Source organism: Thamnophis elegans, chromosome 10 (genome assembly GCF_009769535.1).
Source record: "Thamnophis elegans isolate rThaEle1 chromosome 10, rThaEle1.pri, whole genome shotgun sequence".
Classification (NCBI taxonomy): domain Eukaryota; kingdom Metazoa; phylum Chordata; class Lepidosauria; order Squamata; family Colubridae; genus Thamnophis; species Thamnophis elegans.
In genome coordinates this window covers 48,211,755-48,238,469 of record NC_045550.1, presented here as the reverse complement: position 1 = coordinate 48,238,469, position 26,715 = coordinate 48,211,755, and the positions used below count along the sequence as shown (strand labels likewise).

At 37.8% G+C, this 26,715-nt stretch overlaps 1 protein-coding gene across 4 annotated transcripts; it reads right to left on the bottom strand.

The window, feature by feature from the left end:
- Positions 1 to 457: 457 nt before the first annotated feature.
- On the bottom strand, positions 458 to 22,940 carry MLF1 (myeloid leukemia factor 1). 4 transcript variants are annotated; one of them, XM_032225578.1, is made up of 10 exons: positions 22,765 to 22,940; positions 16,417 to 16,567; positions 9,597 to 9,641; positions 9,424 to 9,468; positions 8,552 to 8,596; positions 5,157 to 5,243; positions 4,039 to 4,167; positions 2,718 to 2,877; positions 2,338 to 2,470; positions 458 to 1,380 (listed from the first exon to the last, which is right to left on the bottom strand). In XM_032225578.1, the coding sequence occupies exons 1-10, from the start codon at positions 22,806 to 22,808 to the stop codon at positions 1,269 to 1,271; spliced, it is 951 nt and encodes a 316-aa protein (XP_032081469.1). In that variant the 5' UTR covers positions 22,809 to 22,940; the 3' UTR covers positions 458 to 1,268. The 4 variants fall into 4 exon arrangements, with proteins under 4 accessions (XP_032081469.1, XP_032081470.1, XP_032081471.1 ...); XM_032225579.1 differs by lacking the exon at positions 9,424 to 9,468; XM_032225580.1 differs by lacking the exons at positions 8,552 to 8,596; positions 9,424 to 9,468; positions 9,597 to 9,641 and having other exon boundaries at positions 5,157 to 5,246.
- Between the last annotated feature and the right edge of the window lie 3,775 nt (positions 22,941 to 26,715).

The following is a 26,715-nucleotide window of genomic DNA, read 5'->3' as shown; positions in this document are numbered from 1 at the left end:
TCAAAACTATAATGTTTCCCAGTTATCCCTACAGAGCAGCAATATCTAAACCAACAAGCCTTGATAATCAAAAGAATCCAAATATTCATGTTTTAATATGACTTTGCATTAAAAGATGCTTTATCAATTTGAATTGCTTAAATTGTCATGTTGACAACTACATTCAGTAAACCTGTATTTTTGTATTTTTCCTATTGCAAAACTTGCATCTCTAGCTTCAATCATGAAAATGAACTAATTAGTAAGTGAACAAAATAATTATGAACAAGAGGAAAATATCTTCAAGACGAAGGAGAGTGGCACTAAAAACAGTCTTAAAATGGATTGATAATTCAGAAATTCTCCATCACCTGATGTCAGCCGTGCACCTTTTTACTGTAGTACGGAATATGAAAATGGAAATGAGTTTCAGTTACCACTTTCTCTGCTGAATTCCTATTTGCCCTATGAATGTTACATTTCTTTTCATCTGACCCAATCCTAAAAAACAATGTTTCTAATTATAAATCATTGTTTGTAAAAATTAGTAATTTTTCTATCAAAATAATAATTAGAATGTGGAAATCAATAATTTGAAACAAAACTTTCAATCAAAGCAGAATAAATGTATTTTGTTTTTTACAAATCTGAAGAAACCAAAATGGATTGGGTTAAATATTTTACTCAAGGATGGCAGAATTCCCCTTAGTGAAATGCTTTAGTTTAGATGGTTTTTTCTTTTTTTTGTCCACCCAAAATGTAACTCAGGTACTGATTCTGTTTATGTAATATATTGGAAAACTAATTCTGGATAGACTTCAGTGATAGTAAGAAAATTGACATTATGTTCATCATATAATTGCTAATGACTTTGCAGTTCAACAGTAGTTTAGGCTTCAAAAAACTGGGCTTTTGCCAAAAGCATACTAGTATTGCTTCTTGAGTTACAAACAATGCATTTATTTAAAGTCCTTGAAACCTGGTACTATCTTTGTAATGCTAACTTTGTCCCCATATTCATTAAAGCAGTTGGTGTTAATGAAAATAGCTGTAACATTTCACATTTTCTTTTTAAAGGTCATGAAGCACTTTTCAGTCTCAAGTGTTTTTCATTTACTGTTCAGAGCCAAGTGTTACCAAAGAGCTGAAACTGACATAAACATTCAGTAGTCAAAAGGAAAAAAAAAAGAGTCACTAATGCTAGGAACAGAGAGCTTGGTCTTATTTGTTGATCCAGAATTATTGTGTCCTCTCCCAAGACATCAATATTAACATGAAAAGCAGCACAATTATTTTTTGCTGGGTTTGAGAGGAACATGTGATCCCTTGACACTGAGTTTTTCAAGAGAAGATACGGGTCTCCTCGGTCCCTCTATTGCTGTTCTTGGGGGCATCTTCTCCCTGAAAAAAGAAAGATAACAAAAAGGGAATACTTGATGTTTATTTTATACATTGTAACATCAGGAACGTGGTGGCTCAGTGGCTAAGACGCTGAGCTTGTCAATCAGAAAGGTCGGCGGTTCAGATCCTTAGCACCGCGTTACTTGTCCCAGCTTCTGCCAACCTAGCAATTCAAAAATGCAAGTAGATGCAAGTAGAAAAATAGGAACCACCTTTGGTGGGAAGGTAACAGCATTCCGTGTGCCTTCGGCATTTAGTCATGCCAGCCACATAACCAGAGAGACGTCTTCAGACAGTGCTGGCTCTTCGGCTTTGAAACAGAGATGAGCACTTCCCCCTAGAGTCGGGAACGACTAGCACGTATGTGCGAGGGGAACCTTTACCTTTAACACCAGCTAAGCAAAGAATATACCGAGAAAAACCTTTAATTATGCATTAAAGAAACAACTGTTGTATTTAGACACTGTTTTTCAGATGGCATGCAAAACTTGCAATGTCCCAACTCAATTTGTGTCACCTGTAATCCAATGAAGATGGAGTCATTCAAATCTGGGGGAAACAAAAATGCAGGGGGCCAGGCCTGCACTAATAAAGGAGTGGAGAATTTGTGGTACACAAGAAGCTGCTAATGTCTTAGCAATTAATAGTAAGGGATACCCAGGGCTGTAATTTATCAACGTTTGTAGGACATGTTCCTTATCCTTATTGGACAATATTGTTTTCCCAGATTTTCTATTTTGATATTTTTTGTAGATTTTAATTGAACTAATCAGGAGACAATTAGTGCCAATATTTTTATATTAGGATGCTTAAGGTACACAGTAGTTGAATGCGTTCCTGAAAAATAAGCATATCAATTATCTAACAGAATCCTTATACACATATGGCATCTTAAAGAATTCTGACTCTCTCTCTTAAAATAGTGTAAGGCAAAAGAAGAAAGAATACATTGTATACCTCCTTGGAGCATCCTCCTTGCTTACATGATGAATACTTCTATGTTTTGGGGAATCTATGTTGTGTCTTCCTCCAGAGGGCTTAAACTTCAGAATCTCCTTTTGCCATTGTTCATCAAATGCATGAGCTTCTCCTGGCAAACAATTGCAATTTTAAATTATAAAGTTCTTCATTCAAAAGTGCGTATATACTTGTATGTATATCTCTTGATATTTTGCACTAATAAGAAACACATATATCTACAGAATGCACAATACACCATTTTTATATGTATGCAGATATATGCTTATGGCACCATCTAAACAGCATTGACAGGTGATGTATGAGAGAGAGGGGAGGGAGGAGGAGGAAAATAAGAGTCCAGCACTATGGCTAATTACCTTCATCTAAATTAATGAATTCCTGATTCAATTCTTCATCACCAGTTTTGTTGTTCTTTGCCTTCTGAACTACATGACCGCGATCATGAATATGATGACCAATGGCCATTTTTTCCAACCCACTTTCAGAATCTCTACAAGCTTTTCTGATTTCTTTAATCTGAATTAAGGCAGAAACAAACAAGTAAGAAATGTAAAAAGAAGAAAACATCCTAATTAGCTTTATGCATTTCTTCTTTCAAGTAAGCTTTTTACAAATCATGGAAACATATATATGTAGCCTAAATTAATCACAAATTAATTTATGAAGCCTAAATTAATCACAAAATAAACATGTCAAGCGCAGAAGTACATACGCTATGAGCACATATATAAAACTTCACTCACTATGCTGCGGAGGTTATACTTGAGGGCGGAGGTGGAAGAGAGCAGCTCCAGCAGCAAAAACCACACGTAAAACAATTCAGTTGCATGCACAATCATGTCTCTGAATTATGGTCTTAGTATGCATGTTGATTCACATATAGAGAAACTAGGCACAAATTCCAATATTTTAAGATTGCTTCATGAGAATGGTTCAAAAACTATCATAACCTCACCTAAATATAGCCAGTGAATGGAACTTTTCAGCTACAGAGATAAAGAGTGCTCTGCTATTTGCCACATGAAACGAACACTAACTATCTCGATAATCTTGGCTACTATAGCAGTAGACTTAGCAGTAGACTTATATACCGCTTCATAGGGCTTTCAGCCCTCTCTAAGCGGTTTACAGAGAGTCAGCATATTGCCCCCAACAATCTGGGTCCTCATTTTACCCACCTCGGAAGGATGGAAGGCTGAGTCAACCCTGAGCCGGTGAGATTTGAACCGCTGAACTGCTGATCTAGCAGTAGCCTGCAGTGCTGCATTTAACCACTGCGCCACCTCAGCTCTTACTACTTATCAGCGTGCCCGTAAGTATATTATTAGAAGCTTTTTGATAAAGAAGTACTGGTTGAGCTCTGAAGAGATTTACTGTGGGCTATTTTCAAGAGTTTTATCTTGCTTGCATGCTATATTTCATGAACTTGACTGTTAACGTTCAAATTCAAATGTCTTAGCCAAATTAGATGGCAATACCTATGAGAAAGGCAATGAAAGGCATTTTTAAATATGACACCATCGCTTCAAAGTCAAGTTTTCATTTCAAATCTTTATACTAATTTTCCAATGTTTTGTCCTCTTGCATAATAATACATTTATGCCTACTGAGTTAGAAGCACATACCAAATTAGAGTAATATTATTATTAGGAGAGGATTCCCAAAATATTATCGTACCCCTCCTGGAGCAGTCCGCGTCTGAGCTGAAGCTTGGAAAACTTTTGGTGGTTCATCACCCTTCTTAGAATAGGTCATCACTGAGGAAGAACTGTATGAGTGAACATTTGGATCAACTGCCATTTTATCCTGAAAAAAGTAATTTAAAAATAAGTAAAAACTACAATTAAGAGTACAGAATGGAAGCTAACATTTAATGGATATTTGCAACCCTCTATCACAAGGCTATAGATCACACTGGGTCGGAGGCAGTAGTGGGTTTCTATTTTTTTTACTACTGGTTTGCACGCACTCAGTGCTTTTGCGCATGCGCAGAAGCATCCGGGCAGGTGGGCGCAGCCTCCCACCACCACCACTACCGGTTCGCCTGATCTGGCCCAAACCAGAAGCAAACCACCTCTGGGCGAATGGGAGGGGGAGAGAAATACTGTAAGAATACTGTGGCAACCCACATCGACAGAACTGACTTAATATTCCAGGCCTGCAAAATGTTCTGAAGCATTATACAAACTGCCCATTCACTTGGCAAACAAGTTTAATTTAATAGAAGAGCTGATTTTGGAACTGTCAGACCCTGGAAATGAGTAAAAGTATAGCTTGAAAGAAAGTTTTTCAGAACTAATTTCTTTCTTTCTGGCAAACAGTCAAAAGCTAATACAAATATGCATGGCCGGATAGGCATTTCTATCCATTTTTTATGTATCAATTAGAGATATCTAAGGCCAGCATTGGGGTGGGGGTGGGGATGAAACTGAAGAGAGAACCACATTGCATTGTGAAAATGATTCTAACAGGAAATATAGATAAGCTCTACAGTTCCTTCATTATAGAGCACACAAGAGTGAAAATAAAAACTATCGATTGATAATAAATGCACTGCTAACCTCTTTCTCTAAGGCAGTGTTTTCAGACCAGTGGCAATGGGAGGAGGAGAGGGGATGGTTGTGCATGCATGTGCGCTCTCACCACTTCCACGGCCTGGTTCAAAATGAGCTATGGCCCCGCACCAGGCCACGGACCGGGGTTTGGGGACTCCTGCTCTAAGGAAATCTATTTTTTCCTATTATTTTAATGAATAATATTCATGACAAAATGAACATAAAAACTTAACAACTTACAAAATTTCTTTGCAAGTCCATCATACCAGTTCTCATGTTTGACATCATTCTGTCCATTGCAAAGAACGGATTTCTAAAATTCATGTTCTGCTTCAACAGAGAGGAAGAAATAGAAACAATAAAATGCTTCAAAACTCAGAAATTTTATTACAATTCATTGATGTAAAGGTGGGGTGAAGCTTACTTTTGCAGACATCAGAAGACAGGGCAAAGATATAGCAATTATGAGGAACAACGGTAAAAAAAATAGAAAATGAGTGATGCTCGGTCTTTTATGAAACACTCCACTTTTGCTATTATACTTTTCTCAATTCAAACTGTAGTCACACAAGACGAACTGCCAGAAATTTCTCTAAGCTAATACAAGGTAGTGTGTAAGAATAGACTGCTAGAATATGTTAAGCCACATCTTCTAAAGTGTCACTTCCAAGTTTTGTCAGTAGGTGAAATTCCAAAGTGTGGGACAGCCAATATCACATCTAGTTTGGCCCTTAGTCAAATATGTTCCTAGAGAAGATTGTCGGATCAGGCATACAAATGCATGTCTATAGAAGTATCAGAAAGGCTTTCCTTATTAACGTTAAGTAAAATTTAATCAAAATACGATCTCATAGATTTTTAAACTCATTTCCCAGCCATTAAGTTTTCAATGAAGTAACAAGTAATGACAACAATAACTACTTCACAAACATACAAAAAACAAGTTTATACCATTAGGTGAATTGAAATATCACTGTAATCTGTCTTACAAGAAAGAAAATTTAGAATACAGTGGCAAAGTCTTGTTTCTGTTTTATCACTGCTGATTATGCATCTTACTATTAAGCTAAAGAACACAAAATGAAATCTTACTATAGTTAGCCATGTGCAGAAAAAAATGTTTGTTTTTGTGTAGATTACTTGAATAGCTGCCTACACCTGGGTCAATTTAAGAGCTGATTAATCACTCCATAAACCAAATTCTCTTCTGTAATTTAGCATATGCAATTTAGGAATACAATTATATATGAAAAAAGATACAGACTAATGACAGAGCACAACACTTGTATGGCACACTGTTGACTCAGTTCCATTGTCTAAAATGGAATGCAGTAACCATGACTTCTGTTTACACTGCTATCACATGTTACTAACAGTCCAGCCAAAGCATTAACACCTTTACAGACGACAGGGAAGGCTGCAGAAGCAGGGAAAACATAATAGGAATCCCAGTAAACTCACTGAAAATATTAGCATGTAAATGTATGGCTCCCATACAAAATGAAACAAGCAAGAAAGCACGAATGGAGAAAACTGAATGAAATCAAAGAACATCCAACTCATTGAAATATCTGGCATGTGCACTCTTAATCTTTCTCTCTTTCTCTCATGCTCTTTCTCTTTCTATATTTTCCAGTACTGGAGTGTCATAGAATTTGGAAAATTGGATGAGAGGAAGAGAAGGGAACAAAGGGTTGAAAATAAAAAACAGGACTATGGTAGTTGTGCATTTTTCTAAAACTTTGATTAGAACAAAAATGATGTCTCCCATTCCTAATACATGTATATAATAGTTCGGTTGGCAGAATTATTCCAGGACCTCGAAAGAAACATTAACTCCTTTTTCTCTGACAGTAGAAATATAAAAATCATAAATAGTAATTTTGATTTATAACTGACTTCCCAACTTTCATTAGGTAATAAAGTCTCTATCTTTTAAATTATGATCTGCAATTATGAAAGTTAAGCAATATTTAGGAATCCATTTATGGAATTACATCTAATGATGTTTCTCTGACAGCAGAATGGTTTTGATGACATAATAGATTGTCCCTTCTCCTAAACCTGCTCTGAAATTTGAGAATCTTTAGTATAGTTAGAGGGAAAATCCAATTAATGAACAAAGCATTCATTCTTTCATACTATTAGTTGTGGCTAAGTGCTATATTTCTTGTATTACCAATTAGCAAGCCCCATAAGAAGCTATATAAAGATCATATAATCATTTATATATGAATAATATGCCCAAGAAAAGAAAGCATTGGTAAAAACTGAAGAAAAATGTTTTGATTAGAAAAAAAAATTAAGAATTAAAGAGGGAAGCAAAAGGCCTGTAGAGATATTCAAACGATATCTTGGCCATAGTAAGTTAGATATCCTCCAGTCTTCATTAAAAAGTAGAGGCCAATATACACTGCATACGGTTGATTATGGAAGATTAAATTAATATTTTGATATTCTGCAATGGAGGAAACAGAGTAACGTGCTGCATTTTTAGAAAGTATTTTTAGAAAGAAACTACAGTAATGTACAGTTGCAAGAAAAAGTATGTGAACCCCTTGGATTACGTGGAGTTTTGCATGAATTGGTCATAAAATGTGCTCTGAACTTCACTTAAGTCACAACAATAGAAAAACACAGTCTGCTGAGCATAATACTTACACAAACATTAGATGTTGCCATGGTTTAATTAAACATAACATGAAGTTCAGACCACATTTTATGAGCAATTCATGTAAAACTCCACGTAAGTTCACATATTTTTTCTTGCAACTGTACATCGCAGAAATGTTCACAGAAATCAGAGTATTGTAATAGGAAATGCAGGAGAACTTTGCAAAATTTTCACTGCTTTTTTTCAAACAATATTAGTCCTCATATATTGAACTCCATGCTAAAAGCCGGTGAGCAGGCCCAAAAGAAAGACACAGAGATCTTTCTCATCAATTAATATAAATTTCAGATACCATCCTGGTACAGCATCAGCATCATTCCTTATAATGGCCTTGAACAGAAAAGGCTAGGTCTTACTTTGATTCAAAAAGGACAAATAAAAGCATATTTTCCCTGCAGCAAATATGCTTGCTTGAATTGTTCTGTGACAAAATAATCAAAATATGTTCAAAGAGCCCATGACCTGATATATAACTGACCCTAGCTTTAACTGCTCCCTGCTTGGTATATATATTGTTTGTTTTACATTTGTTGACATGATTTAGGAAGATATGGTTGTATGACACAAATAATTACTATATATTATGAATATGAATATATTAATAATATATGTAGTCTCACTATATAATATAGATTAATACGAAGAAAGTCATTGGAAGTTGAGTTTTTATTCCTGTCATAGCTTTATTATATATACAAGGGAAATAAAAGATAATAGAAGAGATGCCTTTGGAAATTGTAGCATCATTTTAATCTCCACATACACTAAATAGGTATTTAGCAATGATTTCACCAAAAGGAAAAAAAAGACAGACAAAACAGTTTCATAAAATGAAACAAGCATACTAAAATGCACTTATAAAGCAAAATACAAGAGGCTTAGTTTTAGAACAAGTAAAACAGACATGTCCACATCACAAAAATAAAAATAAAAATTGAGTATGTGTGTGTAATATACTAACCATGCCACCAAAACAGCCAAAAGGCATAAGCGGAAAACTCATGGCCTAAAAGAAAAATTGTAGATCGTATAAATTGCAGCATTAATAGTATGGCCTTAAAATATGACTGAATGTGAGTGCATCTGGACTCAACTTTCTTGAAATCTGCTATTAAAATAATAAAGAAGCCTGCACATTTTTATCAAGTTTACTTATTATTATTATTACCTTCAACATTTTCACCGCATAAAAAAGCAAAAGTTTTGTATTATTAAGCTAGCTAAGAATCTTGCAATTCCCATTTCTATACTCCTGCATCTTTTTTTTTTACTAAAACCTTAATGTTCCTATTCACACTTCCTTTTTTTAAAAAAAAAAATCACCTCTTCACTTCAAACATTCATAAATTTCCACCTACAGATACATTTTAGCATAAACTAAATTTAAACTATGTTTACTACTTCCTAATCCCAATGCACTCCATAAAGTTTTCTTAAGATCCCTTGGGAAAAAAGAGAATACTACAACTGGAACAATCATATCTTATTTTTAATAGTAATAATAGTAATAATAATAGTAGTAATAATGCGGTAGCAACCCGTATCAACCATCACAGACAGTCAATGATATTTGTGATACATTTTTAAATGTTCAGTTGACTGAGTTCCATGTTTAATAAATAAAAGTTTATAATAATAATAATATAGCATTTTTTAAAAAAAGGATTCATTCAGAAAAGAGAAGAAAATATATAAGTAAGAAAAAAGTATGATAAATTTAGGACTTATTTATGGACAAAAAGGAAAAAAAACTAAAATGAAAAGTAACAAGAATGCGAATGCACAATGCCCATACCACCAAATCTTAGTAATCTTTGTCATTAGTATACTGACCATGCCACCAAAAGTGCCAAAAGGTATAAATGGAAAACCTGGTCCCTGAAAGAGAAGCACCAGTTCATTCAAAATTGTTGCACTAGTAGGGTTTAGAAATAGTTATGGCTTCAAAAATTCAAGTGGAACATAGGCATGCTCAGATTAAATTTGTGTTGTATTTGTATACTAACCATGCCACCAAAACTGTTAAAAGGCATAAGGGAACAGCTCATCCCCTGTAAGAAAAACATCAATTTATGTAAATTGCTGCAATATTTTTGTTGGAGAAGGTTACACATTTCATAGATTAAAATCAAGAAATTCTCCAAATCAATCTTAAACATGAAACACATGAGGGCAAATAGATCGTCCATGCAACCTCTCTAAATAAAAGTGGCAATAAGAAATAGTCTAACAACTGGGATAGGAAAATCATGAATCTATTACTGTTTCATGGCATACGATCCCCTGGATGAGGATGATAATTTGGCCCCCTTTCACTTGGGATTCAGACCAGGGTTTTGGACTGAGACAGCATTGATCGTGCTCATAGATGACCTCGGGTGGGAGCGGGATGGAGACAGTGCATCCATCCTGGTTCTTCTTGACCTCTCAGTAACGTTCAATACCACTGATCATGGAATCCTTCTGGGCCATCTTAGGGAATTGAGGGTAGGCAATTGCTGTGCTGGCTCTCCTTTCTCCAGGGTCTGTTCCAGTCAGTGCTCATAGAGGAAAAGACATCTAGCCTGTGCCCCCTATTTTGTGGATTGCCTCAGGGCTCTTTCTCCTCTTCTATACAACATTTATATGAGGCTGCTAGGTGAGTGATCCATTGGTTTCAGGTGAGATATCATCAGTATACAGATGACACCCAACTTTATATCTCTATCCCAGGCCTCTTGAGTGATGCCATGGGCATACTATATCAGTGTCTGGAGGCTTTTGGGGACTGGATGGGACAATCCTAGGAAGACGTAGAGGCTGCGAGTATTTGGACACACCATCACCAACAAGGCAGTGGTGGGATACGACTGGTACACCCCAGTATGGGTGTAGCAGTACATGCTGTGAGCACCAGGTACAGTTCTGGTACGGTGCTCCGGAGGGCCCCCCCCCATCCCCCCTGCTCTCCTTGCTGCTATTTGAGCTGATCAGGGCATTTGCGCATGCACACCAAGTGTACGGCACTTGCGTGATATTCCGGTGAGCAGCTGGAGCATCACAGGTGGTGGGTACGCATGTGCGCGCTGCACATGTGCTGTGCGAGTGCATGTGGTAAGCACCCAGCCCCGTTGCACCGTACTGGTTGCAACGGGATCTGGAACCCACCACTGCAACAAGGTTATTCCATCTGTGGTTCTGGATGGGGTTGAGCTATCCTAGACAGACCTAATGAGCGATCTAGATGTCCTCCTGGACTTGTGACTCCTACTTGAAGAACAGATGGAGAAGTGGCTAGCAGAACTTTTGCACACCTTCATATGCATCAGTAGCGCCCATACCTGGACTGGGAGACCCTGCTCACAATAACTCAGGCTCTTGTAACATCCAAGTTAGACTACAGCAACATACTTTACATGGGACTGCCCTTGAAGACCGTTTGGAAACTTCAACTGCTGCCGAATGCAACTGTGTGGATGGTGCCAGATACATGGCACACATAACACAATTGCTATGTGAGTTGCACTGATTACTGATGTGTTTCTGGATTCAATTCAAGATGCTGGAAGCCCTATAAGGCTTGTGTCCAGGGTAGTTGATGGAATCACTTTTTTTTTCAAGAGTCTCTATCCATTCAACCAAGTTGACTAGAATGGATATGCTGCATATCCTGTCAGCCAAATAATCTTGGCTGGTGGAGATAGGAGATGAGCCTTTTCTGCAGTAGCCCAAGTTCTATGGAACATTCGCCCTTTGAAGATCAGAATGGCCCCAACCCTGTTACTTTTTTGTAAGGTTCTAAAAACCTGGCTATGTTCCCAGGACTGGGCACTGAAATGTGTCAAGGACCCTGTTTACTGGCTATACTGCCAAAAGACCAAGTATCTTATTCCTATGTGTATTTAATTTGGATCTTTTCAGTGTTTTTAATTGGTTTTATTATTGTTTTAAAGTGTTTTTAAATATTTTTATCAGTAACATATATGTTTTAAATTGTAAGCCACCTAAAGTCATTGACTAAGATGGGCGGCCATAGAAATTGAACAAACAAACAGATCTCCAGGCTGCTTATAATCCAGGAGCTGAGTTTCATTTTTGTTTTCTTCTGAATTCAGACACCCTGGGACAGAACAACGCCTGAGGCACTCATGAAGGCAGCCTGTTACGTGCCAGGTGTGAAGAAAGGGAAAGTTATCACCTCTCCTCGATGTGCTTCTTTTCAAACTATAGTTACAACTTGCACTACACTTTCACCTGGTATGAACAAACATTGCAGCTTCTGCCAATTTGAAACTGAAATAGACATGCTTAATGAATGATTATTCTTTAAGCTTCCATATCTATCTTTAAAAAAACATTTAACTAGCTTTGAAGTATTAAGTTAAGCACTTTAAACATCACTAATGTTTCCAAATATTCAATTCCATGTAGATTCAGTGGAAATTAGCCAGTTCAAAAAGAAACTTTGAATATATCAACATACTTTCTCCTCTTCAAGACACAAATTTCAATTAATAAATTATAGTGAGCTGAGAAAAATTGCAGATCACAACAATTAAAATAAATAAGGGAAATAGTCTGCAGGCAAACAAATTATGTTGTAAGATCAAAGATCATGTAAAATACAAAAATAGTCATGGAATCCTAATAATGTCAACAGATTCAAAGGTCATTGAAAAGACATATTGAGTAAATCTCTTACAATATATAGCATATTGTAGCGTATAAATCCACCACAAATAAGTTACTTGCCAGTACAGGTATAAAAAGATTAGGCTATAAATACTACTGAATGCAGGTACTTTCATAACACAGAGAACAGACTTAACTATGACTGGATGGAAAAACTATCAGTCAGACTAAATGACTGCAGAACCTGAGGCTTCAGAAGAAACTAGTAGGAGTCGTTGTGGAAAGTTGGATAGAGGTAGCAAAGCCAATCTTCTGTTTGAAGCAACATATATTATGTAAGGAGAATGCTGTATGCCACTTAAGAGTTTTGCAACTGAAGCAGTCTACAATAAATTAGAAGTACACCAGAATGTCCAGAAATATGGGTGAAGGATATAGTTAAACTAAAGCATCACATGAAAAATGTGTTTATACTAGTCATGCTGCATGTTTTCAGCAAATGCACAGTACTTCATATACAATGCACTTACAGAACACTGTTTACAAGTAGAATCACTCAACAATTCTACTAATTTATAGCATTCTTTCGAACCCATAACTCATTTATCTATGCCTATTCTCTTGCAAAGCCTACATTTCTTATCTCTACTCCTTTCTAGTTTCATGTTAGTCTTCTCATCCCATATTTTTTAAAAACCGCATTTTAGCATAACTGACTTCTATAATTAAGAAGCAAATACGAATTTTAGTCATATGATTGAAAATTTTTCCTTGCACATAATCAAACTGGAGAATTTACATGGTGCATATATTGAGACCTAGGCATAACTCCAGACTAGGTACCTATGAAATGTTGAGGTATCTTAATTTTTTTTATTAATACATGGGCTAGAAACTTAGCAGTGGCAATAATCTGCTGTCACAGTATAAGCAGTTTCCAGCAACTTTAATGGTAGCTAACTAGAGCCTATGGAATCTGTATTCCGAAAGGTCTGAAGGCAATCAAATTGCCAACTCCAATGTATACTTTTTGGGAGAATATTAATGTCTAATTTCTTAATGAAAGAGTATTTTAAACACTATTGTGATTAAGCCCAATGAGAATATTACTACAACATATATGAAGAAAGGATTATTTCATGGGTCTAGGTCTAGGATAACTCACTGTGGTTAGCTTACTACTGCCAGGTCACTACCGCCAAAGTGCCTGTACCAACTCAGAGGTGCCAAGTTGCCACAGGACAAATCCACATGGCCAACTTGCTCCATGGCTGGCCAGAGGGAAAGCCAAGTGGGTGGGCAAGCAAGAGGGTGGGCAGAGTGCAGAGTGCATCGGGGAGGGCTGCTGGGGGCTTCCCATTTTTACACCTCCCACTGCTGTTGTCACGCCACCAGTGGCTCAGAGCCTGGCATGGATGGTCACCTGGATCAGCAGCATCAGAGGCAGCTTCAAGCCCAGCGCAGATCGGCTTCTACACTGGGCTCAGAGCCCAGTGTGGTGGCAGCGATGAGAGGGCGTGAAAATGTAGCAAACTAAATAATGCACAAAAGCACCATAATCCTTGGAAACGGTGTAGGCTTCCTTTGTTCAAAAATGAAGGAAAGCAAAGAATTAATTGTATAGCAACCTAGAACACTGTAATTTTCTAGGGAAATGAATGCAGTAATACAAAGACTGTGCAAATTTAAGAAGAACAGTAAATTTAGAGCCTACCATCACTAGACGAATTCTACTTCCTATAACAGATAGCTTTTTAGCTGCATAATGCTATCAATCATTCAGCTTCTGAATGGCTGTATACATACATCAAACAACAGGAGATTGCACCCCCTCCCCCAGTTCCCGAGAAAGAATAGCATTCTTAATATAGCCACATTCATGTTTGCATTCTGTCATAATTTTATGAAAGGTTTTGAGATGCTCTTCAGTGCCCTTATCATAACACAAAATAGCCCAGTCACAAAAATTAATGCATTTGCCTGGGAGCATTAAATTATATGTATAATAGTCAAAATGCCAAGATACTTCAAACATACGACATGCATTTTAAAAGGAATAAGATAAATAGTTCACTAATCATTCCCATAGAATGCATAAAATAATGTTTTTTCTATGTTAGCTCTACGATCTATCACATTGTGGCTAGGAAGTTTGGTGGGAATATTCTGGGCAGGGTGACTTTCTCCACATTGTTGTGTACCTGCCAATCTTCCTCTATCTTCCTTCTATCCCTTAGCTTCCTTTAGCCACATATATTTCCTCCATCAATGACTTTCCCTTTTTTCTTACTCTTCCCACCTTGGAACACCTATGCCCAGAACATGTATATTTTGGGTCTCAGTCCAGATAAAACATGCATGTTACATGTTCAGCAAGACTGTCTAAAACTGCCTGTTCCATGTTGGTGACAGGTTCACCTTTTTTGCCAATTCCTCCAAATTTTAAACTAACATAAAGGTTATAGGAACATGTTATCAAGACTTTGACTATAAAATGCTTTGAGCCAGTGGTGAGATTCAAATAATTTAACAACCGGTTCTCTGCCCTAATGACCAGCTGGGTGGGCGTGGCTCAGTGGTCATGTGACTGGGTGGGCATGGCTAACTCAACGTCACTCATGTCAATGGGTGCTTCACCTTATCAGTTACAATGTAATAAGGGTTAACCAGAGAGGCAGTTTCTGTAAGCAGGGAAATAAATATTAGGCTAGAAACAACACCAGAATGTTTCCTTCCTGCCTTCCTTATAGGATTAGCCCTGTAAAGTGGAGATTTCTTCCAACAACCGGTTCTCCGAATTGCTTAAAAAATTAACAACTGGTTCTCCCAAACAGGTGCAAACTGGCTGAATCCCACCACTGCTTTGAGCTGATGTAATAATAATTGATGTATACTTTTTTTTAAAGCCTTACCAAATTACGTTTAATTATAGAGGAAACCAAGATGACGTTTGAAAACATATAAAGTAAATCTGGTAATTTCCAACTAAAAAGGCAGGTAAAAAAATGTTAAATGGTAACATGTACCAACAATGTTCTATCTCAATTAAAGATCTGAGGGATTTTTCTTTCTGGATGCTGAGAAAAAAATCCTATTTGGTAGCGTTAATACTCATCCACATCATGGGCTTTGACTTGTTTCTTTGCCCCTTTGTCCATTTCTCAAATCTCCTCCAGAGGTTGGGGCTTACCTCTGGAATAGACCTTTGAAGATGAGCACATGGTTTCAGGAAGGAGTGAAGTTGCCTCTCTGCTAAATTGATCAAAGTCAATCTGTCAGCAGAAAGGATTAATCAGAAATAACTCATAGAAGCAACTCTATGCTCCTAGCAACTGAGTTACTAAATCTATTTATACTAAGAGCAATTCAAAATGGATGTTATTATTGCATTGTCCTTCCCAACCTAGTCAGATTAGAATGCTCCAACATTTCTGATACACCTTTTGAAAAGGTGAACTTCACTGCTAAATAATTTGTTTCATTCATTCCCTGGAGAGTGATGCACATGTAATAATATTATCTAAGTGCATGCCAGCAAACGCATTTGGATTTTTGTTGTTGTCATTTAATGACAACTAAGAGCCAGACGAAGTACACATATTGTTCTGGATACATTTATATATCACTTTATAGTGTTTTCTGGAATTAAACAAATATTTATTTAATATAATATTTAAAAAAAAACAAAGTTGGAGAAACATCACATGTATTTGTATTTACCGGTACTTTTCTTACGGGTACACAATTCCACAATTATAATTAAAACAAAACAGCAAAAGGCCAAAGGCAGAGTGATCTTTCTATATCTAGGAAAAAAGGAGTACCTCTAGCCTAGAAGGCAGATGGGCTATTTCTATTTCAAAGGATGTCCCTGAGTACAAATATAAGAATAAAAAAAAATCTGGCAGTTACCCTTCTGACTTGCAAGTGACAGTTTCTGCTGCTGTAAGCTATATCAGTTTTCAGTGCATAGAATACAGAACTTGGCACTGTGCTTCAAGCCCTGTAGTATTAAACTAGGACATAAATTCAAAAGATTCACTTTGGAAGAAAAAAAAACCAGCATTAAAATAATGGTTTAACTAAATGTAGTCCTTCAGATCTAAAAATCAAGTAAGAGTTTTGTAATCTCCATATTCTCCACCAAAACATGATCTCCCCCCCCCCCACCGTAGTAGTAAAGTTGAAATTGACATTATCTAAAAGAAGAAATACCTTGTCATTGTCTCTCAAGGCCATCTGAGAATTGGGATGTCCTCTGTGATGTAGACCCCCTTGTCGGTCTTCAATGGAAAGAAATGGATCTCGCCCAAAAGGTTCAGAAAATAAATGCCGTACATGTTCATTATGGGCAGTAAATGTATCCCTGAAAATAAAATAGGATAGCTAGAGAAAATCTACCTCTGCATTAGAGAACATGCAAACATATAACAAAAGCCATTATTTACAAAGCGTTTACATAGTTTTCAGTGATCACATTGTTTTTCAGAGTTAACTGGTGCATTTTACATTATGATACCCAAGAAAGATTAAAAGACAGAACATTTAAAACAAGAAAATCAGTAAAACAGGGAGTGTGCATGATCTGAGTATCCACTGTAGTAAGTTCAATCAATCAATCAATCAATCAATCAATCAATCAATCAATCAATCACAAAGACAGAAGATTTGACTTAATTCTCAAAGTCAACAGAATGAAAGGTATAACTGAGTATATTTTCCTTGCAATATACTAATACCATAAAAATTACATCAGTGTATTCCAATACATTACTTAAATATAATTGAAATGATGTAGAACATTGTTTTCACTGGTGGTGCTTATACGTATATTAGAAAGCTGCCATTTTGCTATTTTAGTTTTATGTTATAGTATTTCTATTAAAAAAATTATTAGAACATTTATTTGGTACAAATATACTGTCCCAGTAGTGAACTATACAAAAATAGTTTCATAGGGCAGCCTTTTGCAGAAGGGAAATTGCTCCTGCACCTGTCTATACTATTCAGGAAAAAAGTTGGCAGGACCAGAAAACAGTCTGAGATCTAGTAAAGCTTCCCAGGAACAGCTGTGTAATCAAGGAGACATTTACAAAACCAATTTTATCCTAGACAGTATTTCTGGACTGTCAACTCCAATCCGCTCCTTGTGAGGCAGAGGAAGCTTTTATACTAGTTTACCAGTTTAGAAGTTACTCCAGGGGTGGGTTTCAACCGGTTCGCGGCGGTCCCTGCGAACCGGTTGGTCGGCGAACCCGGAAGTAAGTAACTTCCGGGAACGGCGAAGGGCCGACCCGCCCGCCCGCGCTCCTTACCCGGTTTTGATGAGTTTTGCGCTTCCACGCATGCGCAGGATGCATACAGCGCCTGCGCGATCCTCCAGCTGGAGCAGCTGGACCATCGCACAGACGCTAGTACGCATGCGTGCGCCGCGCGCATGCACGAGGACACCGCCGGCCCCGTTCCAACTGAACCGGTTGGAACGGGGCGAGAAACCCACCCCTGAGTTACTCCCATAGCGAAGTAGTGCTAGCAATTTGCATGATCTACAGAATGCAAAATAGCATTTCTCAAAAATGAGAATAAGTATTTAGATACTTATTTAAACACTTTCAAAGCAAGAAAACTTTATGACTAATGTCGTGCAAACCCCACTATATATATTTTTTTAAAGTATACCCACTATTACCTATTATAACAATATCTAAATCTTGGTTACATTTAACCAAATTGCCAGCATATTCATTTATAGGAACATAAATACCTGCTTTGCTTCTCCATGCCATACTTATATTTTTGCCAAAATGCTCAAGGGAGTGCTTGCTGTGCATTTTTAAATTCAAAGTAAATAAGGAAAAGAATGGGATGATAATTATACTACAAGGAAACCAGATGTCGTATAATGAGACGTTTAGAACTTTGGGGACACAATCCAGAAGGGCTATTGTAGTGTGGTAGAGAAAATAAACCTATCAAACAAAATGGAGGTTCTGCCCTTTTCCTTCCTGTTCTTTAGATGAAATTAGGGTCAAACTCAGTTTATTGCTGCCTAATCCCATGAGACCCAAATTGAACCTCCCTGCCCCCAGATAAACTTCCCTGCCTCCTTACTAGGGTAGCCTATATAAGGGAATTATATAGGCTACCCAACCAGTTCCATCCTTAAGAATTCACCTTTGTCTTCAAGAGATGCTGCTCTTCTGAAAGATCATTTTATCTAACAATTTAACTCATCCCAAGTATACTGACAAGAACTTGCCTAATTTGCCCAAACTGAATAGCAAATCAGATTCCGAGGATTTCAAACCTCAAACTTTTTGAAAACCTTTGCTTCTCCAATGTTTGGGGTCCCTATTTCTTTTAAAGGAGGCACACAATGATAGTTCCAATAAGAACGGTTTTTCTTAGCGTTGTCATGCTCCTTATTCACAATGAATCCACAATAGTAGCAGTGGTGGGATTCAATTTTTTTACTACCAGTTCTGTGGACGCAGCTTGGTGGGCATGGCATGGCTTGGTAGGCACCGCAGGGGAAGGATACTGTAAAATCTTCATTCCTTCCCCACTCCAGAGGAAAGTTACTGCAAAATCCCCACTTCCTCCCAATCAGCTGGAACTCGGGAGGCAGAGAATAGATGGGCAGGGCCAGTCAGAGGTGGTATTTACCGGTTCTCCGAACTACTCAAAATTTCCGTTACTGGTTCTCCAGAACTGATTAGAACCTGCTGAATATCAGGCTTAATTCAATATTGTGTACGAGGACATCCTTTTGTCCAGTGGAATTTCCTTCTCCTCTCCTTTATACGTTTTCCATGGCCTCTTGGAACTGATCTTATTGGCTTCTCCAACTTGTAGAGCACAGCTTTAAGGAGCATGGACAACAGCAAGAATGACAGGAAATTGTCCTCCTTTTCAATATCACTTGCAAAAGTGATTTGATCAGCACTATGGATTAACCCAACAACCTACATTTCTTTAATATGGAGTCACATATGTCTTTGTTCATTTTCAGTCTACTAATCTTTTTAAAAAATGAACCAAGTTACTTTCAGACTTCTATGTGTTGACTAAACAAAATTTTGTTTTAAAAGGAAGACTAAATGCCAAGGAAACAGCCTGTCTGAGCATGCAAGTCTCTGGATTCATGCCATTGATTTTATTACATTAGAAGTTGGCAACAAAACTGACATAAAGTCTTAACACCCTGTCAGAGCCACCAAAACAGCTGCTGACATTGAGTAAAATTGTCCTCTGATTTCAAAAGTTGTATAACTACTGTGTAATTGTAGCTTACATGTAATCTGTAACTAACGTACAATTGTACCTTAAGCAGAGAAATTACAGTACTGCAAAATTAATAGCCAAACATATTGCTCCTAGGTAAAAGTTAGAAATGAACCAGATTAATATACAACCCTGATTTATATATTGATATTAAATTAATCCACAAAAATAATGTGTGTGTGTGTGTGTGTGTGTGTGTGTGTGTGTATTATTTCTTTGGTATACACAACAACCAAATTTATCATAACTTTTGGCAGCTTACAAAAGAACAATAAAATATACAATGGTATAAAACCTAAAAAAGACTGGAGAAACTAGTTAAACTAAAACCAAACCACTTAAAAGTCAGCATCTACTCTAATTCAAGGCCTGGGGGAATAGCTAGTCTTGAGGGCATGTTGAATAAGGGGGAGGGGGGAGCTAATAAGAATTTCAGGGGAATGTTGTTCCCAAAAGGAGGTATTAGGTTGAGAAGGCCCAATTCTTGAGTTCCACAAATGACACTGATCAATGGGACTCAGAGGAGGACAACTGCAGGAAACTACAGTGGACAAGCAGTTTCTCAAATAACTAGAAACTATTTTCTGACTGACTACTCAAATGCTAAATCAAAAATGGCATCGGAAAATTATCTTTGGCTAAAGCAGGTCATACAGATAAAAAGTTTCATCACCATACAATTCCAAGTATGGTAAAAGTCTTCAGGACTGTTTATAAATATCCAACTTAAGAATATTTGTAAACAATTAGTAACCCATACTCAGAAACACGACAATGGATTTTCATTGATGCTATGATTTGTTGTGAAAACAAAAAGCTTACATGAATATAAATTATTGGAATCTAGTTTTAAACAGATTTAAATGCAGTTTAGATGTTAAAATATTACTTGTACAATGTGATACTAAGCAAAGCCTCATTGAAGTTTCTAATGGGATTCATATTTACAGTATGTCTGTATATAGTGAGAATTTAGCAGAATATAACATTGCAGAACTTAATAAACACTCACAATGGCTAACTCTCTATTAAGAGGCAGTAATTATTACAGGGCAAAAAATTAAACTGAGTAAAAACAGACCTTTAAAAACAGATAATTCAACATGTATGAAAAAACAGTAAAAACTTTGAGAATTCTAAATACCTGTACTTTTAGCAAAATTAATGAAATGTTTTATTAAAATCAGTTATTCTTAAGATATGACAAAAGCCTTGCCTCTCTTTTTGCACAACATATGAGAATTCAGTTTTATCTCTGAATTTTCAGAATGTAGTAATCAAAATCTAAGCCATAAGGAGTTTTTCTTAAAAAACAAATGTTTATATCAGTATTTGTCTATCAATATTCTCAAACAGCTTTAACATGAATGAAACTGAAATCTTGAAAGAAAATGTAAGCATCTGTCTATAAAAATGCCATTTTCACCTTCAGAACATGAACACCTTTTATTTGGGTGGTGTTTCAGAACATTGCTCACCAAAATATAAGCTAGAAACCTAAACAGTGAGAGTAAAACATCTGCAAGGGAACTCCAACATGCTGCAGCAAGAGCAGCTTTCTCTTATTCCATAGAAGAAGGTCAAAGGCAGTTTCATAATGCTGGGAAGGTTGCAGAAGAGCAAACCAAGTTACATTCTACACACAATTATATGTAAATAAGCACTATGTACCTCAGAGACGCTTACTTTAAAGCAGACAGGAAGAGGCCTTTAAAAAGTTAGTAGACTCTTCATTGCCTAAAGCCCTTTCTGACTTACACCAGAGGTGCAAAATGTATGGTTTGCATTTGGCCTACCATCATTCAATTTGCAGCCTCGTGGGATCCTGAGGAGTTTGGCCTAGAGTTTTGTTTGCCTTGGGAGGGTCAGTAGCTGGATTTTAAGACTCAAAATGTCTACCTTAAACACAGGAGCTTCAAATGCCCATTTCAGCCTATGTAAATTCCAGCATCCTTCAGAACAGAGCCAAAATGCCTGTGGAGATTCTTTGTCATTCAGGTCATAGTTGTCTCAAATGTGTTGTTTTTTTTCAAAAGGCAACTAGAAGTTTTTTTTTTCCTTAAGGAAGAAGATGATAATGTTTTGCTTCTCATCCAAGAAGCTTCCTCAGTTCCGATGGTGGGAAAGAGAACGAAAACCACTTTGAATTCTCCATTTTGGGACTTGGCCTGTAGACCAAGGGGAAGAGTCTGCCTTTTGCTAGTATACCTTCATCTGCAAGCACATGCACAAATACATAGGCATGCACTCTGAAGCCCCAAAAGTCACCAAGTGAAGGAAAGGCCCACCAAGTGAAGGGGTGTGTGTGTGTGTGTGTGTGTTGTACCTTCACTTAAAACAGTGATTCCCAACGTGGGCCCACGCCCCACAGGGGGGCAATTTGATTTCTAATGGCAGCAATTTGAACCTTGTTTAAACCAAGTTAATGACTCTTAGGCTTCCTGTGTGTGAGTAGAATTCACTTTTTGAGTAAAGTAAGAATTGTAGGTGGGGGGGGGTGGCATCAGGATTTTAGAGATGCTTAAGTGGGGCATGGCCAAAAAAAAAGGTTTGGAACCACTGACTTAAAAGAAGGGAGACTAGAGGGTGACATGACAGTGGTATGCCAGTATTTGAGACTGCCACAAAGAAGAGACGGATCAAATTATTCTCCAAAGCACCAGAAGGCAATACAAGAAGCAATGGCTGGAAACTACTTAAGGAGAGAACCAAGCTGGAATTAAGGACAGTGAGGACAATTAACCAGTGGGACGGTTTGCCTTCAGAAGTTGTGGCTGCTTCATCACTGGAGGCTTTTAAGAAGAGACTGGACAGTGACGTGTCTGAAATGTCATAGGGTCTCCTGCTTGAGCAGGGGGCTGGACTAGAAGACCTCCAAGGTCCCTTCCAGCTTTATTCTATTTTATTCAGACCCTGCTAGCATGAACATGCAGGCATAGTAGTATTAACTTTGGGGGACTGGAGATGGGGCAACAGGGGCAAAGCTGCTGCATCTCCGACGGCGCATTGAGCAAGGCGGTCGCTCCTCTTCCTCCTCCTCCATGGCCCCCTTGGAAGCCCATCCTCCGCACGCCGCATCTCGGGTATACACGGATACACTCGTCGATGCGCCTGGCTCTCAAAAAGCCACGAAGGCAGGCGCGGTCGATCTCGAAGCCCCCCCCCCCCCCCGCCACCCGGCCTCTTCGTCCACCCAGCGGCTGCCCCTCCGCTGAAACCCGCCGTTCACCTTCCCAGCTCAGCCCCACCGCAGCTCAACCGAAAGAAGCGCCTGCTCACCGAAAGAAGGGATCGTCTTCGAAGACCCTGGAGAGCCCGAACATGATTGCTGCTCCGGAGATGCCTCTGCCCTTCTCCTCCTCCTCTTTCCGCCTTCAGCGCCGCCTGAACGCCAGATCTTTCCGTTGGGGCCGCCCGACGACCGGCTCTAGAAACGAACCTCCCGTCCGCTCTGGCTCCGCCCCCTTATCCTTGGAATCCCCGCCTCTCCTTTCCCATTGGCTCCGGTGGGGCAAGCAGTATGGCGACGGACGATAATAGAACAGAGCTGCTGCTACCATGGCAACTGGCTCCAAGACAATACCTCCGGCCTGGATGAGCTTTTTTTGACAAGGGGGAAGGTCGGCTTGTGCGCGGACGCTTGCTTCGGGACCGCGTTGCTCCCGATACTGCTCTCCCTTTATTATTCCTTATTTTTATTCCTTTATTTCCCGCCCCCAAAAAGCCACACTGCACAATCTCTAACGAAAGACACCAATTGCGGCTAGAAAACCCTCAACCGCATTAGAAACAGCAAATGCGCAATGAAATGCATTGGAGTCGTTGAGACGCTCACGTCTCTCTGAAAATCAGGAAACGTTTTAATTTGATTTTGATATTTGGCGAGCTCTATTTAAGACTATGATTAAGATACTAAATCGCAGTGAATATAAAGGCAATGATCTGGGGCACAAAAACAAGCATTTGAAACTGAGAGGTAGGCTCCAATTCAGCTGTGTGCTGTAGAGTCTGTTATAACAATTATAGTGCTGACATCCTGGAATGAAAATGTAAAAATCAAGACAAATTCGTGTTTGGAAACCATGTTTTAGCAGCATGATCTGTGATTTGATAGTTGTATTAGGGGGATCCCACCTAAAAATCTATTAATCTATATTAATTCAAGGGACTTCTGTATGGCTTTTCTCTCTCCAATTACAGCACAAAAACCTTGTCCAGAAAATTTGAACTTGAGCCAACAGAAGAAAAAGTAAAGTTTATTACTTTACTTTTTGATTAAAAGTAAATGATTTCGTTGTTATTGTTTTTAACCCTGAGTTTTAATAAATTATATGAGTGAAAGTTGTTTCAATGTCCATTTTAAATTTGTTTGATAACTTAAAAGTTAAATTTTGACAATGTGTTGATAAACCACTTTGGCAGTTTAATACTCTGAAGTACAATCAAAATCTTCATATTTCATCATATTCTTCTCCATCAGACAGTTTAAAGTACTCATTATGCTGTTAATAAGCAGAAAAAAACTAATTATTTCCCCTTCTTTATAGAAAATTATTCTAATTTCTGAATGCTAACTGTTCTTTTCCATTTTTCTCTTGCCTTGTATCACTTTTTTAAAAAAATATTTATTCTAAGCATAGCTACATAATTGAAACACATTTGTATTTACTTCAAAAGAGTGGACAATTGTGTCTAAGAGAAAGGACAGGTTCCTACCCGCTTCATATCCTAGCTGGCAGCCCTCTTCAATTGCTTCACATTGTTTTCAGTGGAACAAAATGTTTAATAGTATACTAAAGGTTATATTTCTGGACAATATGGCAGTAGAATGAAATTTGTTGGAAAAGAAAACTAGTTCTGATTATCAGTTTTCTATTTATTCTCAGATTTTGTAACTAAGACATGTTACACAATTCCCCTTCCCCTTAACCTGGTGAAAGTTAAATATTGAGTTCCCATAATAGCAGCAGAAACATGATCTGATTCATTAGATGAACTCAGCTATTCTGCTACAAATGACATCATGATAAAGGACTGTCCATTCTTAGGGCTTAGCTGATGCAGGCATTTTTTGACCTTCCCGAACAGATCCTTTTTATTAAACAAGATCTGCATTTACAAACAGGCCAGCATGCAAAAGATACACATTAAATAAATTGAAATACAAACATGCAATCAAGTTCTGCAAAACAAGTATGTTCAAATTCTATGCTTCAAAGATTTAATTGTGATTGATATGTTTATTCTACCAGTATCTGTGTTCGTTTTAGGCATGCCATGTCTAGGCTACAAAATGCTAAAGGATTACTGCAAAGCAGCACAGAGCTGCAGTTTTCTGTCTCCCTCTGGCCATCTGGTGGTCCTCTGGTATTTTGCAGCTCAGATTTTATATATCTTGGTTTACAATGATATTTTTATTCCACCATGCAGTAATCTAATTGGGTTTTAGTCATGCTCAGAGCAGACTTCTTAAAAGCAACCAGTTCTATCTAAATACACTCGATTGTGAACTACCTTACTGTTTTTAATAGTTAATTTTATAAGCTTTTAATTTTTATTAAATAGCTTAAACAATTGGGCAAGAAACATACAGTAGAAGCAGTTGAAGAGAAGAATGGACAGAGTTATATTTTTTAGCATTATTTGAGCATGTACCTGCACTGTTGATGTTTGATTGGAAGTGTTTAAATGACAAATTAAGTTCTTTCATCATTGCTGAGCTGTAAGGATTGTTCCTTAGCATCCGTCATATTTGGGGTTAGGGGTAAATGAGTATTCTGAAATTCCCAGCTCATGCAAAATGTCCACCTTTGCCCACTCCATGGAGATTCTGGGGCTGAAGTAGGCTATCCGATCTGGGCTGCAAAATCTAGAGGTCCATAAATGGCAGCACAGAGAGAGAGTTTTCTGTATTTCATTTCTGCCATCTCACAATCATCCAGATTTCTGGAGCCCAGATCTGGTAGCTCTGTCTGAAGTAAGCAGGCTGCTGGGCCTCTGCATGAAACTTTTGGATTTCCCATCCAACCTTTCATGGCAACCATGAGAAATAGTGATATCATTTAAAAAATGAAATAAAATTTCATACTATTGAGATCAGTTCAATTCGACAATATGTGCTTGTTGATTTATGCTTGTTGGATTCACCGATCATGCTAAGCCACAATTTTTAAATTAGCCAGAACGACTGAAATAAACATTAGCCTAAGTCAAAAGCACATTTTCAAAACCCTAATGGATTCCCTCATATGTTAGGCTAAAAGCAAGCACGTTGAGGTATAGGATGGTTATTAATTTTTCTTCATGTAAGAATTATAAGCTACCTTCCTCATGCGTATTAATTATTCAGGGCAACTGAGTCGTGTAAAAAATCATTCAGTGTGGCTCAGCCCTGGGAGAGATAACAATGATCTGTGATTATAAGGAAACAGGTGCTCCTCGACTTAGAACTGTTTGCTTAGTGATCTCCCCATAGCTATCTAGGACCTGGATTTGTATTTCAACGGAAACCTCCACTCCCCTGCAGTCACATAATCACATTTTAGGCACTTGGCAACTGCTTGTGAACCTTTGCAGCATCCCATGGTCATGTGACCACAATTATCACATTTTTTGGCTAGAAACCAGAGCTTATTTCCAGTTTCTGGCAAAAATGTCCATTGCAGACTGCTGCCTTCACTTTATGCCTGCCATATTCGCTTTATGGCCGCACAAAAAAGTTTGTAAAATTGGGCATAGTCACATGGCAAACAGTTTAACAACTGCTACAACTTATGACTGTGATCCCCAGGGTCAATTATGGTTGTAAGTCAAGATATGTTAAGATATCCAGTTCTATTTAAAAACTAAGTGATAGTTAATGAAAGATACCAGTATGTGAGGGGTGTGATGGCATAGTGGTTAAGATGCTGGGCTTGTTGAACAGAAGGTAGGCAGTTTGAGACCCAAGCACTGCCCAATGGGGTGACTCCTGTTTCTGCCCCAGCTTTTGCCAACCTAGCAATTCAAAAGCATGCAAATGCACGTAGATAAATAGGTACCACTTCAGTGGGAAGGTAACAGCATTCCACATGGCTTGGTATATAGTAATGCTGGCCACATGACCACGGAAGTGTCTTTGGACAATGCTGGCTCCCTCAGCTAAGAAACTAACATGAGCACTGCCCCCTACAGTCAGACACAACTGGACAGGAGAAACCTTTACCTTTTACTTATTAATATGTGGTTATT